This window comes from Ranitomeya imitator, chromosome 2 (assembly GCF_032444005.1).
Source record: "Ranitomeya imitator isolate aRanImi1 chromosome 2, aRanImi1.pri, whole genome shotgun sequence".
NCBI lineage: Eukaryota > Metazoa > Chordata > Amphibia > Anura > Dendrobatidae > Ranitomeya > Ranitomeya imitator.
In genome coordinates, this window is record NC_091283.1 from 493,221,981 (window position 1) to 493,236,625 (window position 14,645).

The following is a 14,645-nucleotide window of genomic DNA, read 5'->3' on the forward strand; positions in this document are numbered from 1 at the left end:
ATGCGTGGCAAAGCCAAAACGTGTTGGAGGACAGCGTGGCCATCCGGTTAAAGCTCAGTCTGCAATGCCTGAAAAGGTATCCGATGCTAGAAAGAGTGCAGTCTGGCATTTTTTTAAACAACATCCAATTGATCAGCGCAAAGTCATCTGTCAAAAATGTTCAACTACCTTAAGCAGAGGACAGAATCTGAAAAGTCTCAATACAAGTTGCATGCATAGACATTTAACCACCATGCATTTGCAAGCCTGGACTAACTACCAAACGTCCCTTAAGGTTGTAGCACCCTCGGCCAATGAAGCTAGTCAGCAACGCAACATCCCTTCCGGCAGTGTAGGGCCACCATTTTCCGCACCACCTGCAGTATCTGTGCAGGTTTCTTTGCCAGGCCAAAGCAGTCAGGGTCAGGGAATCACCAGTTTCGTTGTAGGAAACACTGCATCTAGGGCACCGGCGGCAACAATACCATCTCCCACCGTCTCTCAGTCTGCCATGTCCACCGGCACCCCCGCTAGTTCCACGATCTCCAGCTCTCCAGTCCAGCTCACCCTACATGAGACTATGGTTAGAAAAAGGAAGTACTTAGCCTCGCATCCGCGTACACAGGGTTTGAACGCCCACATAGCTAGACTAATCTCGTTAGAGATGATGCCCTACCGGTTAGTTGAAAGCGAAGCTTTCAAAGCCCTGATGGACTACGCTGTACCACGCTACGAGCTACCCAGTCGACACTTTTTTTCCAGAAAAGCCATCCCAGCCCTCCACCAGCATGTTAAAGAGCGCATCGTCCATGTACTCAGGCAATCTGTGAGCACAAAGGTGCACCTGACAACAGATGCATGGACCAGTAGGCATGGCCAGGGACGTTACGTGTCCATCACGGCACACTGGGTGAATGTTGTGGATGCAGGGTCCACAGGGGACAGCAAGTTTGGGACAGTTCTGCCTAGCCCACGGTCTAGGAAACAGTTGGCTGTAGCCGTTCGCACCCCCTCCTCCTCCTCTTCGTCCTCCTGCAGAAGCGAGAGCTCGTCCACAGACCGCAGTCGCACAACCATTCCATCCGCAGCTGCCACTGTTGCACACCAGGTCTCCCATTATGGGGCAGCTACTGGCAAACGTCAGCAGGCTGTATTGGCTATGAAGTGTTTGGGCGACAACAGACACACCGCGGAAGTTCTGTCCGAGTTCTTGCAGAAAGAAACGCAGTCGTGGCTGGGCACTGTAGATCTTGAGGCAGGCAAGGTAGTGAGTGATAACGGAAGGAATTTCATGGCTGCCATCTCCCTTTCCCAACTGAAACACATTCCTTGCCTGGCTCACACCTTAAACCTGGTGGTGCAGTGCTTCCTGAAAAGTTATCCGGGGTTATCCGACCTGCTCCTCAAAGTGCGTAGACTTTGCTCACATATCCGCCGTTCGCCCGTACACTCCAGCCGTATGCAGACCTATCAGCGTTCTTTGAACCTTCCCCAGCATCGCCTAATCATAGACGTTGCAACAAAGTGGAACTCAACACTGCACATGCTTCAGAGACTGTGCGAACAGAGGCGGGCTGTTATGTTTTTGTGGGAGGATACACATACACGGGAAGGCAGTAGGATGGCAGACATGGAGTTGTCAGGTGTGCAGTGGTCGAAGATTCAAGACATGTGTCAAGTCCTTCAGTGTTTTGAAGAATGCACACGGCTGGTTAGTGCAGACAACACCATAATAAGCATGAGCATCCCCCTAATGCGTCTGCTGATGCAAAGTTTGACGCACATAAAGGATCAGGCGTCTGCAGCTGAGGAAGAGGAAAGCCTTGATGACAGTCAGCCATTGTCTGGCCAGGGCAGTGTACAGGACGAGTTAGCGGGCGAAGAGGAGGACGAGGAGGATGATGGGGATGATTATATTTTTAATGAGGAAGCTTTTCCGGGGCCACTGGAAATTGTTGGCGCGGCAAGGCCGGGTTCTGGTTTTTGGAGGGACACAAGTGACGTGGATTTGCCTGAAACTGCCCCTCAACCAAGCACAACCGCAGATTTGAGAACTGGAACTTTGGCCCACATGGCGGATTATGCCTTACGTATCCTCAAAAGGGACACACGCATAACTAAAATGATGAACGATGACGATTACTGGTTGGCCTGCCTCCTTGATCCTCGCTATAAAGGCAAATTGCAAAATATAATGCCACATGAGAACTTGGAACTAATATTAGCATCCAAACAATCAACTCTTGTTGACCGTTTGCTTCTGGCATTCCCTGCACACAGCGCCCGTGATCGTTCTCACACGAGCTGCAGGGGCCAGCAGACCAGAGGAGTTAGAGGGGCAGAAATCAGAAGTGGCGTTGGCCAGAGGGGTTTTCTGACCAGGTTGTGGAGTGATTTTGCTATGACCGCAGACAGGACAGGTACTGCAGCATCAATTCAAAGTGACAGGAGACAACATTTGTCCAGTATGGTTACAAACTATTTTTCATCCCTTATCGATGTTCTCCCTCAACCGTCATTCCCATTTGATTACTGGGCATCAAAATTAGACACCTGGCCAGAATTGGCAGAATATGCATTGCAGGAGCTTGCTTGCCCGGCAGCTAGTGTCCTATCAGAAAGAGTATTCAGTGCTGCAGGTTCCATACTAACAGAAAAAAGGACTCGTCTGGCTACCCAAAATGTAGATGATCTAGCCTTCATTAAAATGAACCACAACTGGATTTCGAAATCTTTTGCCCCACCTTGCCCGGCTGACACCTAGCTTTCCTATGAAAAGGTCTTGCCTGTGGACTATTCTGAATGACTTTTCCAATCTCGTAATTTTCTGCACCTGATTGTCCAGCATACGACATGTTTACACCTCACTAAATGGCCAAACTCCCCACACGGGGCCGTGGTATCGACACTTGGTGCCAGCACCCGTGAGAGTGCTGTTTGTCTGAAGAGGTGGGTGTGCCCGCTTTTGGTCGATGGCACTGCCACTGGGTCCCTCCTAGTACAATAAAGTGTCTCTGGCGGTGGTGGTGCGCACCCGTCAGACACACCGTTGTAATATGAGGGGCCCTGGGCCTGTACCGCCGGCACAAGACAGTTCCCCCCCCCCCCAGCTCAAACAGTGCTCTACCACTTGAAAAATTATCTCACAGCTCCACCAATGTTTAGTCTATGCGCTGACATCCTTCAATGCCTGCCACTGACAATACCATTGTATTGACATTTTTGTTATGTTAGGCCTTCGAAGCCTGTCTGCGGTCACTCCTTCCACTATGCCTCCACTGACCACACCACTGCTGCCCGTGTACCCCTGGAACCAATTTAAAATTGCCTACAGCCATGTGTTATTATTTTAGGCCTTCGATGCCTGTCTGCGGTCACTCCTTACAATATGCCTCCACTGACCACACCACTGCTGCCCGTGTACCCCTGGAACCAATTTAAAATTGCCTACAGCCAGCCCAATTTTTTTATTTTAGGCCTTCGATGCCTGTCTGCGGTCCGTTCTTTCTACTCCTACTACACTGACCAGGCCACTGCTGCCCGTGTTCCCCTGGAACCAATTTAAAATTGCCTACAGCCATGTGTTATTATTTTAGGCCTTCGATGCCTGTCTGCGGTCACTCCTTCCACTAGGCCTCCACTGACCACACCACTGCTGCCCGTGTACCCCTGGAACCTATTTATAATTGCATAGAGCATCCTTTTTTTAATAGTAGGCGTACAAAGTCTGTCTGCGGTTCACTATTGAAATTGTCCTCCACTGCCCAGAGCACTGCAGCTTGTGTACCCCTGTAACTTTTTTCTGCTGCAGTGAGCCACATTTTTGGTTTGAGTCCTACTACCTGTGTCTGTCTGCGCCACTCAATTCAGCTGTGTTCCTTTGAAAAAAGCTGAGCGTCAATAGTCTTGTTTTCAGCCTCTAGGAATTTTAAAACTGCATTGGGTGTACAACTTTGGTAGGGCCTACTAACGGTGTCTGCCTCCCCAAGGTGTTCCCCAGGTTTCCTCTCCATTGCTTCAATCTTCATGCTCTCGTTTAGTAGTTGTTGGAAACTACGCTGCATTAGGCCTACAAATTGGGTATGGGGTGTAGAGAGATGGTGTGTTACACTCCAAGGTGTTCCCCAGTTTTCCTCTCCATTGCTTCAATCTTCATGCTCTCGTTTAGTAGTTGTTGGAAACTACGCTGCATTAGGCCTACAAATTGGGTATGGGGTGTAGAGAGATGGTGTGATACACTCCAAGGTGTTCCCCAGGTTTCCTTTCCATTGCTTCAATCTTCATGCTCTCGTTTAGTAGTTGTTGGAAACTACGCTGCATTAGGCCTACAAATTGGGTATGGGGTGTAGAGAGATGGTGTGTTCCACTCCAAGGTGTTCTCCAGGTAGCCTTTCCTGAGCTTCAATCTTCATGCTCTCGTTTAGTAGTTGTTAGAAACTACGCTGCATTAGTCCTACAAATTGGGTATGGGGTGTAGAGAGATGGTGTGTTCCACTCCAAGGTGTTCTCCAGGTTGCCTTTCCTGAGCTTCAATCTTCATGCTCTCGTTTAGTAGTTGTTGGAAACTACGCTGCATTAGGCCTACAAATTGGGTATGGGGTGTAGAGAGATGGTGTGTTCCACTCCAAGGTGTTCCCCAGGTTTCATCGCCATTGCTTCGATCTTCATGCTCTCATTTAGTAGTTGTTGGAAACTACGCTGCATTAGGCCTACAAATTGGGTATGGGGTGTAGAGAGATGGTGTGTTCCACTCCAAGGTGTTCCCCAGGTTTCCTCTCCATTGCTTCGATCTTCATGCTCTCGTTTAGTAGTTGTTGGAAACTACGCTGCATTAGGCCTACAAATTGGGTATGGGGTGTAGAGAGATGGTGTGTTCCACTCCAAGGTGTTCTCCAGGTTGCCTTTCCTGAGCTTCGATCTTTATGCTCTCGTTTAGTAGTTGTTGGAAACTACGCTGCATTAGGCCTACAAATTGGGTATGGGGTGTAGAGAGATGGTGTGTTCCACTCCAAGGTGTTCCCCAGGTTTCCTCTCCATTGCTTCGATCTTCATGCTCTCGTTTAGTAGTTGTAGAAAACTACACTGCATTAGGCCTACAAATTGGGTATGGGGTGTAGAGAGATGGTGTGTTCCACTCCAAGGTGTTCCCCAGGTTTCGTCCACATTGCTTCGGTCTTCCGACTCTCGTTTAGTAGTTGTAGAAAACTACACTGCATTAGGCCTACAAATTGGGTATGGGGTGTAGAGAGACGGTGTGTTACACTCCAAGGTGTTCCCCAGGTTTCGTCCACATTGCTTCGGTCTTCCGACTCTCGTTTAGTAGTTGTTGAAAACTACACTGCATTAGGCCTACAAATTGGGTATGGGGTGTAGAGAGACGGTGTGTTACACTCCAAGGTGTTCCCCAGGTTTCGTCCACATTGCTTCGATCTTCCGACTCTCGTTTAGTAGTTGTTGAAAACTACACTGCATTAGGCCTACAAATTGGGTATGGGGTGTAGAGAGATGGTGTGTTACACTCCAAGGTGTTCTCCAGGTTGCCTTTCCTGAACTTCTATCTTCAGGCTCTCATTAAATTGTAGTTAAATGGAACAACTGCATTTGGCGTACTAGTTGGTTTGGGGCCTACTATCGGTGTCTGCCACTCCTTGCTGTTCTCCTGGTTTCCTGTCCTGAAATTCCATTTTCAGGCTCTTGTTAAGTAGTTGTTAATGTTAGACTGCATTTGGCCTACTAGTTGGGTTGGGGCCTACTATCGGTGTCTGCCACTCCTTGCTGTTCTCCTCAACTGAACAAAGCTGGGCCGCCTGTTTACTACGGTTGCCAATTTTGAACTGCATGTCGACTACTTACTGATTTGGGCCTACTCTCTGTGTCAGCCTCTCATTCCAGTTGTCCTCCACTGCAATGCCCCCTGGTTAGTCCTGTGTTACCAATTTTGAACTGCATTTAGCCCACTTTATTCTTTGGGCCTATATCTGTGTTTCCTCCTCATCCTGCCCATTGCCCAGCCAGTGATAGATGAGTCTGCTGGTACATTGACCCATAACGCAAAATTCCCCGTGCACGCTACACAGCAAGATTGTGACCCTGCTGAAAGTCAGGTTCCTCTTCACGCATACCATACCACCTTACACGGGGACAAAGAGGAAGGTGCAGATGAAAGTGCAGGTTCCTTCATCAGGTGGGGGGAGGAATACTAGTTGGCGACGTCACTGGCACAGGGCCTCTCATAGTACGCAAAAGTGTTGCTGCCGGTGGGAGGCGCCCCCGCCGTGCAAACACACCGCTGTACTTTGAGGGGCCCTGTGCCAGTGCCAATGCCAACGAGTGGGCCCCCCCTGCTTGCTCAGGATCACAGCACTTGCAAAGTTGAAATACTTACCTCTCCCTGCTCCACTGCCGTGACGTGGTCCAGATTTACTGGGCCCACTAATTACTTGAACCAGCCCTACCCCCCACAACTTTAGCCAAATGACCCCCAATTTCAAATGCCTTCCAATTATTATAAGGTAAATTACGATTGACAAGCTTCTTTAACAAGAATGGATGTTTTTGCCATTAAAATGGGCAGTGTAGGTGTTTTCCTGGCCTCCACTCACTGCCGACTATGCTCCCCCATTGACTTGCATTGGGTTTCGTGTTTCGGGCGATACCCGACTTTTCGCGATAATCGGCCGATTCCACTCGACTCGACTTCTAAGATAGTCGGGTTTCGCGAAACACGGCTCGACTCTAAAAAGGTCAAGGTCGCTCAACCCTATTCCCTTTAATTTCTGCCCTCATGTGAAGTTCAGCCTTCTTATGGCTATGGCCACAAACTTGTTATCATACAAAAGAGATTGAAAAAAAAGACAAAGGTTCATAAAGTTCAAGCTTTTTTTGACCAATTATCTATTTGTTGCTAGATTATTTATTACCATTAGTTATTAAAAAAGCATCCAACCCTTTTTTAAATTCCTGATACAGTATCTGCCATTTCAGGTGATCAGGCATTCCACAGTCTGGCTACCCTAACTTTAAAGAACCCTTTCCTATTTAAATGCCAGAATCACCTTTCCTCCACATGTAGTGAATACCCCCTATTTTTTTTCCAAAATCCATGAAAGGAATACCGTATATACTCGAGTATAAGCCGACCCGAGTATAAGCCGACCCCCCTAATTTTGCCACAAAAAACTGGGAAAACTTATTGACTCGAGTATAAGCCTAGGGTGGAAATGCAGCATTTACCGGTGAATTTCAAAAATAAAAATAGATCATTATTTCCCCATAGCTGTGCCATATAGTGCTCTGCACCGTTCATATTTCCCCATAGGTGTGAACCATATAGTGCTCTGCACCGTTCACTGTGCCCCATAGATGTGCCATATACGGTGCTCTGCACCGTTCACTGTGCCCCATAGCTGTGCCATATACGGTGCTCTGCACCGTTCACTGTGCCCCATAGCTGTGCTGTGCCATATACGGTGCTCTGCACCGTTCACTGTGCCCCATACATAGCTGTGCTGTGCCATATACGGTGCTCTGCACCGTTCACTGTGCCCCATAGCTGTGCTGTGCCATATACGGTGCTCTGCACCGGTCACTGTGCCCCATACATAGCTGTGCTGTGCCATATACGGTGCTCTGCACCGTTCACTGTGCCCCATAGCTGTGCTGTGCCATATACGGTGCTCTGCACCGTTCACTGTGCCCCATAGCTGTGCTGTGCCATATACGGTGCTCTGCACCGGTCACTGTGCCCCATACATAGCTGTGCTGTGCCATATACGGTGCTCTGCACCGTTCACTGTGCCCCATAGCTGTGCTGTGCCATATACGGTGCTCTGCACCGTTCACTGTGCCCCATAGCTGTGCTGTGCCATATACGGTGCTCTGCACCGTTCATTGTGCCCCATAGCTGTGCTGTGCCATATACGGTGCTCTGCACCGTTCACTGTGCCCCATAGCTGTGCTGTGCCATATACGGTGCTCTGCACCGTTCACTGTGCCCCATAGATGTGCCATATACGGTGCTCTGCACCGTTCACTGTGCCCCATAGATGTGCCATATACGGTGCTCTGCACCGTTCACTGTGCCCCATAGATGTGCCATATACGGTGCTCTGCACCGTTCACTGTGCCCCATAGCTGTGCTGTGCCATATACGGTGCTCTGCACCGTTCACTGTGCCCCATAGATGTGCCATATACGGTGCTCTGCACCGTTCACTGTGCCCCATAGATGTGCCATATACGGTGCTCTGCACCGTTCACTGTGCCCCATAGATGTGCCATATACGGTGCTCTGCACCGTTCACTGTGCCCCATAGATGTGCCATATACGGTGCTCTGCACCGTTCACTGTGCCCCATAGCTGTGCTGTGCCATATACGGTGCTCTGCACCGTTCACTGTGCCCCATAGCTGTGCTGTGCCATATACGGTGCTCTGCACCGTTCATTGTGCCCCATAGATGTTCCACATAAATTTGTGCCGCCGCTGCCGCAATAAAGAAAAAAAAACACATACTCACCTCCCTTGATTGCAGCTCCCGGCGTCTCGTTCCGGCGCCTCCATCTTCCCGGCGTCTCTGCTCTGACTGATCAGGCAGAGGGCGCCGCGCACACTATATGCGTCATCGCGCCCTCTGCCTGAACAGTCAGAGAGCAGAGACGCCGGGAAGATGGAGGCGCCGGCCGGGAAGATGGATCGGCGCCCGGCGGCTGGAACGAGGACAGGTGAATATAACATACTCACCTAGTCCTGGCGATCCTCGCGCTGTCCCCTCCTGTCTTCGGCGCTGCAGCTTCTTTCTCTATCAGCGGTCACCGGCACCGCTGATTAGAGGAATGAATAAGCGGCTCCGCCCCTATGGGAGGTGGAGCCGCTTATTCATTTCTGTAATGAGCGGTCCCACGTGACCGCTGAAGAGGGGAAGAACTGCAGCACAGAAGCCCGTGGGACGGCAGGGACAGCGCGAGGATCGCTGGGACTAGGTAAGTATGCCTCAGCGCCCTCACCCCCTCACCCGCCGACCCCACCGCTACCGTGACTCGAGTATAAGCCGAGGGGGGCACTTTCAGCCCAAAAATTTGGGCTGAAAATCTCGGCTTATACTCGAGTATATACGGTAAGTTATTCCAGTTCTTTGTATTGACCACACATCTAAGTTATATCACCATAAAGGCATATTTTTTCTAAGCTAAACAAGTACAATGGTTTTAACCTCTCATTATAAGGGCACAGTCAGACAGTCGTATAAATCGGACCAAGAATGGACCTGGCTTGGCCTGGCTTTAAATGGACTCTAGATTTCTACTATTCTTATTAGAATGCAGAGCCCAAAACTAAATCCTATATTCAAGGATTTAAAGAGGGTTTTTAAAACACTAGGATCACAGGTTTTTCTCTCTCCTTCTATGCACCCTATTAAATTATTTGCTTTTGTGGCTGCTGCTTGACATTGAGTACTGCTGCTCAGCTTATTGAACCAAAACATCCAAGTCTTTCTCCTGTCGTATTCTCCCTTGTGTAACTCCACTTAACGATGAATAAGTGTCCTGTTCTCTTTCATCAGAATAACTGATATGCCTCAACCAGTTGGTCCATTTTGGTTATTATCTTTGAGACTTCTAAGCTTGGGACTGATTTCATTTTCAAAATATAGCACGCAATGATTTAAAAATTACATTCTAGGGCATGTTGTAATTGTACAGTACCACAACAACGTTACCTTTCCAGGAAAGAAGCTGCTGTTTTTGAATTGACGCAAGAAGTAGGCGATGAAGAAAGCTCCAGACATCAGCACCAGCGATAGCAGAGCTGTGTTTGGCTGAGGTAATTCTGTATTATGGACACTCGATGCATTGTAATGGGCCATGAGAGGATGTGCTATGAAAATCTGGAAAACAAATAAAATTATTTAAAATTATCAATGCAAAATATATTCTTACAAAGGAGTTGTCACTATCATCTAGCCTATTAGAAAACAAAATCTCCCATCTAATAATTGTCAAGCTTAAAAAAGTGTCCTTCTCTCTGGAGAACTCCCTCTGCCCTTTGGACTTTAGATGGAACTTAGCCTGACTGAGGAACATAACCTAGTACGCATTGATCAGCATTATAGAAGGAAGAGTGGAGAAGCTTTCTGTTAAAGCTGCTGCCTCCCGGCCTCTTAATTTGCATTGGAAATAGACATCAAGTTCCCAATTTAATTAGGATTTGGTGCTTCATCAATAATTCATCAGGATCATGGTAATATCTAATTCTTTCAAATCATTTAAAATACGTTTCTTGGGTCTGAAATAGTACAAAACCAGTTTAGCTCTGTAAACTTTAAAGCTCACCTTGGCCAAATTGGCAAATGTCTCGTAGATAAAGATAAGTGAAATAAGAAAGGCAAAGATCTCCTGTGTGAATCGGGATATGAAGCGGACCAGGAAGCTGCCTTCAATGGCCACTATTATGATGACAAGGAGAATCAACCAGAATCCGATCCACACACGTGCCACAATGTATTCAATCTCTTGGCTTTTACAGAACTGAAAAACAAGACAGTATAGCTTTCTTCTTAAAGCATCAAATACAAGTAAATTTGGCAGGTGACATGACGGTACATACAAGGTACAAATTTATCAAAGGTGTGAATCATAACTTACTTTATAAAAAGCTTCTTCAAACACCAGAAGAGGTCCAGAAAATCCAAGAATGAGCAGAGGTTGGGCTCCCAAGAGACAGAAGACAATACCTTGGATGGCAGTGGAGACCATCAGTTCGGGGACCCCCATCCAGTTATCGGTCTTCTGAGCTAAGGCATAAGTGAAATGTATGTTACCATTTGTTTTTTGTCTGAAATATCCAAGTCTACACTATTATGCTGTAGAGATGCTACAAATCTCTAGATGTTATAGGGAATCTGTCAGGAACTTTACAGTCGACAAACTAAACACATTCATTTTTCATCATTAAGAAAGTAAACTTTAAGCGGAACCTGCAATGTCCCCAAATGCTATTAACCTGCAGATATGAGGTTAATCTACAGGTTAATAGTCGCACTGAAAGCCCGGCTACCAGGAGGAAATTGTTTCCTCCCGGCAGCATCCAGCTTTCAGTCATAGAGGCCCCAATACCGACTGACAGCCAGCACAGCAGTGGACCAGTGTAGAACCGGCTGTCAGGCAGTGTCGGGGAGTGGCTACAGCTGTCACTTACAATGAACTGAGCAAAGGCAGCTGGGAGGAAAAAACTTAATTTCCTCCCGGTAGCCAGGCTTTCAGTGCGGCAGGCGAACAGCTTTAAAACGATATTACCCAACAGATATTTGCAGGTCTTTGGCGTTTGGGAACAACATTCATCCCATTGTATGTGCAGTTGCTGCCTCATTTAGGTAAAAAAAAGATAAATAAATAATTAAAAGTTGATTTACTCAGTAAAGTTCATTTGCATCAAGGAAGATAAGAGTAAAATTGCATTATACTACCTCAGTCAGCATTGTAATTAGATTGTTGCACCTAAGCTCATGATTTACAGCTGTGTGAAAAAGTGTTTGCCCCTTCCTGACTTCCTATTTTTTGCATGATTGTCACACTTAAGGTACCGTCACACTCAGCAACTTTGCAACGAGAACGACAACGATCCGTGACGTTGCAGCGTCCTGGATAGCGATCTCGTTGTGTTTGACACGCAGCAGCGATCTGGATCCCGCTGTGACATCGCTGGTCGGAGAAGTCCAGAACTTTATTTCGTCGTCAGGTCGGCGTGATTCGTCATGTTTGACATCAAAAGCAACGATGCCAGCAATGTTTTACATGGAGCTAACAACCAGCGAGAACGATAAATGAGTCGCCGTTACGTCACTGGATCGCTCCTGCATCGTTCTGGAGTTACTGTGTTTGACGTCTCTACAGCGACCTAAACAGCGACGCTCCAGCGATCGGCTTGTTGTCTATATCGCTGCAGCGTCGCTGAGTGTGACGGTGCCTTTAAATGTTTTAGATCACCAAACAAATGTAAATATTAGACAAAGATAACATAAGTAAGCACAAAATGCAGTTTTAACCCCTTCACCCCAAAGCCTGTTTTCACCTAAGTGACAGGGCCAATTTTTACAATTCTGACCACTGTCACTTTATGAGGTCATAACTCTGAAACGCTTCAACGGATCTTGATGATTCTGACATTGTTTTCTCGTGACATATTGTACTTCATGAAAGTGGTAAAACTTCTTCGATATGACTTGCATTTATTTGTGAAAAAAACAAAAATTTGTCAGAAATTATGAAATATTAGCAATTTTCAAACTTTTAGTTTTTATGCCCTTAAATTAGAGAGTTATATCACACAATATAGTTAATAAACAACATTTCCCACATGTCTGCTGTACATCAGCACAATTTTGGAAACATAATTTTTTTTTGTTAGGGAGTTATAAGGGTTAAAAGTTGACCAGCGATTTCTCATTTTTGCAACAAAATTTGCAAAACCATTTTTTTTACGGACCACCTCACACTTGAAGTGACTTTGAGGGGTCTATATGACAGAAAATGCCCAAAAGTGACACCATTCTAAAAACTGCACCCCTCAAGGTACTCAAAACCACATTCAAAAAGTTTATTAACCCTTCAGGTGCTTCACAGGAATTTTTTGAACGTTTAAAAAAAAATTAACATTTAACTTTTTTTTCACAACATTTTTACTTCAGGTCCAATTTGTTTCATTTTACCAAGGGTAACAGGAGAAATTGGACCACAAAAGTCGTTGTACAATTTGTCCTGAGTACTCCGATACCCCATATGTGGGGGTAAACCACTGTTTGGGCACATGGCAGAGCTCGGAAGGGAAGGAGCGCCATTTGACTTTCCAATGCAAGATTTGCTGGAATTGAGATCGGAGCCCATGTCACGATTGGAGAGCCCCTGACGTGCCTAAACAGTGGAAACCCCCACAAGTGACACCATTTTGGAAAGTAGACCCTCTAAGGAACTAATCTAGATGTGTGGTGAGCACTTTGAACCTCCACGTGCTTCACAGAAGTTTGTAATATAGAGCCGTAAAAAAAAATTCTTATTAATTTTCACAAAAAATGATCTTTTTGCCCCCAATTTTTTTTCCCCAAGGGTAACAGGATAAATTGGACCCCAAAAGTTGTTGTGCAATTTGTCCTGAGTACGCCGATACTTCATATAAGGGGATAAACCACTGTTTGAGCGCATGGCAGAGCTCGGAAGGGAAGGAGCGCCATTTGACTTTTCAATGCAAAATTGGCTGGAATTGAGATCGGAACCCATGTCGCATTTGGAGAGCCCCTGACGTGCCTTAACAGTGGAAACCCCCCACAAGTGACCCCATTGTGGAAAGAAGACCCCCTAAGCAACTTATCTAGATGTGTGGTGAGCACTTTTAACCCCCAATTGTTTCACTAAAGTTTAGAATGTAGCGGTGTGAAAATTAAAAAATCATTTTTTCTTTCCACAAAATGATGTTTTAGCCAAGGGTAACAGGAGAAATTGGACCACAAAAGTTATTGTCCAATTTGTCCTGAGTACGCTGATACCCCATATGTTGGGGGGAACCACCGTTTGAGTGCATGGCAGAGCTCGGAAGGGAAGGAGCGCCGTTTGAAATGCAGACTTAGATGGATTGGTCTGCAGGTGTCATGTTGCATTTGCAGAGCCCCTGATGTACCTAAACAGTAGAAACCCCCCACAAGTGACCCCATATTGGAAACTAGACCCCCCAAGGAACTTACCTAGATGTATTGTGAGAGCTTTGAACCAACAAGTGTTTCACTACAGTTTATAACGCAGAGCCGTGAAAATAAAAAATATTTTTTTTTCCACGAAAATGATATTTTAGCCCCCACGTTTTTATTTTCCCAAGGGTAACAGGACAAATTAGACCCCAAAAGTTGTTGTCAAACTTGTCCTGAGAATGCTGATACCCCATATGTTGGGGGGAACCACTGTTTGGGTGCACGGCAGAGCTCGGAAGGGAAGGAGCGCCGTTTGAAATGCAGACTTAGATGGATTGGTCTGCAGGCATCATGTTGATTTGCAGAGCCACTGATGTACCTAAACAGTAGAAACCCCCCACAAGTGACCCCATATTGGAAACTAGACCCCCCAAGGAACTTATCTAGATGTGTTGTGAGAACTTTGAACCAACAAGTGTTTCACTACAGTTTATAACGCAGAGCCGTGAAAATAAAAAATATATATTTTTTCCACGAAAATGATATTTTAGCCCCCAGGTTTTTTTTTTCCCAAGGGTAACAGGACAAATTGGACCCCAAAAGTTGTTGTCCAACTTGTCCTGAGAACGCTGATACCCCATATGTTGGGGGGAACCACTGTTTGGGCGCACAGGAGAACTCGGAAGGGAAGGAGCAGTGTTTTAGTTTTTCAAAGCAGAATTGGCTGGAATTGAGATCGGACGCCATGTCGCGTTTGGAGAGCCCCTGATGTGTCTAAACAGTGGAAACCCCCCAATTCTAACTGAAACCCTAATCCAAACACACCCCTAACCCTAATCCCAATGGTAACCCTAACCCCAACCCCAACCCTAACCCTAGCCCTAACCCTAGTCCTAACCCTAGCCCTAACCCTAATGGGAAAATGGAAATAAATACATTTTTTACATTTTATTATTTTTCCCTAACTAAGGGGGTGATGAAGGGGGGTTTGAT

The 14,645-nt window shown here is 46.6% G+C and overlaps 1 protein-coding gene across 4 annotated transcripts in view; it reads right to left on the bottom strand.

The window, feature by feature from the left end:
* The window catches only part of SLC4A1 (solute carrier family 4 member 1 (Diego blood group)), a 76,243-nt gene that overhangs the window by 20,450 nt on the left and 41,148 nt on the right, over positions 1-14,645 (bottom strand). For all 4 annotated transcript variants that reach the window (XM_069751489.1, XM_069751491.1, XM_069751492.1 and 1 more), the window contains 3 exons: positions 10,621-10,769; positions 10,309-10,503; positions 9,696-9,863 (listed from right to left, as the gene is read on the bottom strand). In XM_069751489.1, the coding sequence (XP_069607590.1) occupies positions 9,696-9,863; positions 10,309-10,503; positions 10,621-10,769 (512 nt within the window). The remainder of the gene's footprint in view (positions 1-9,695; positions 9,864-10,308; positions 10,504-10,620; positions 10,770-14,645) is intronic.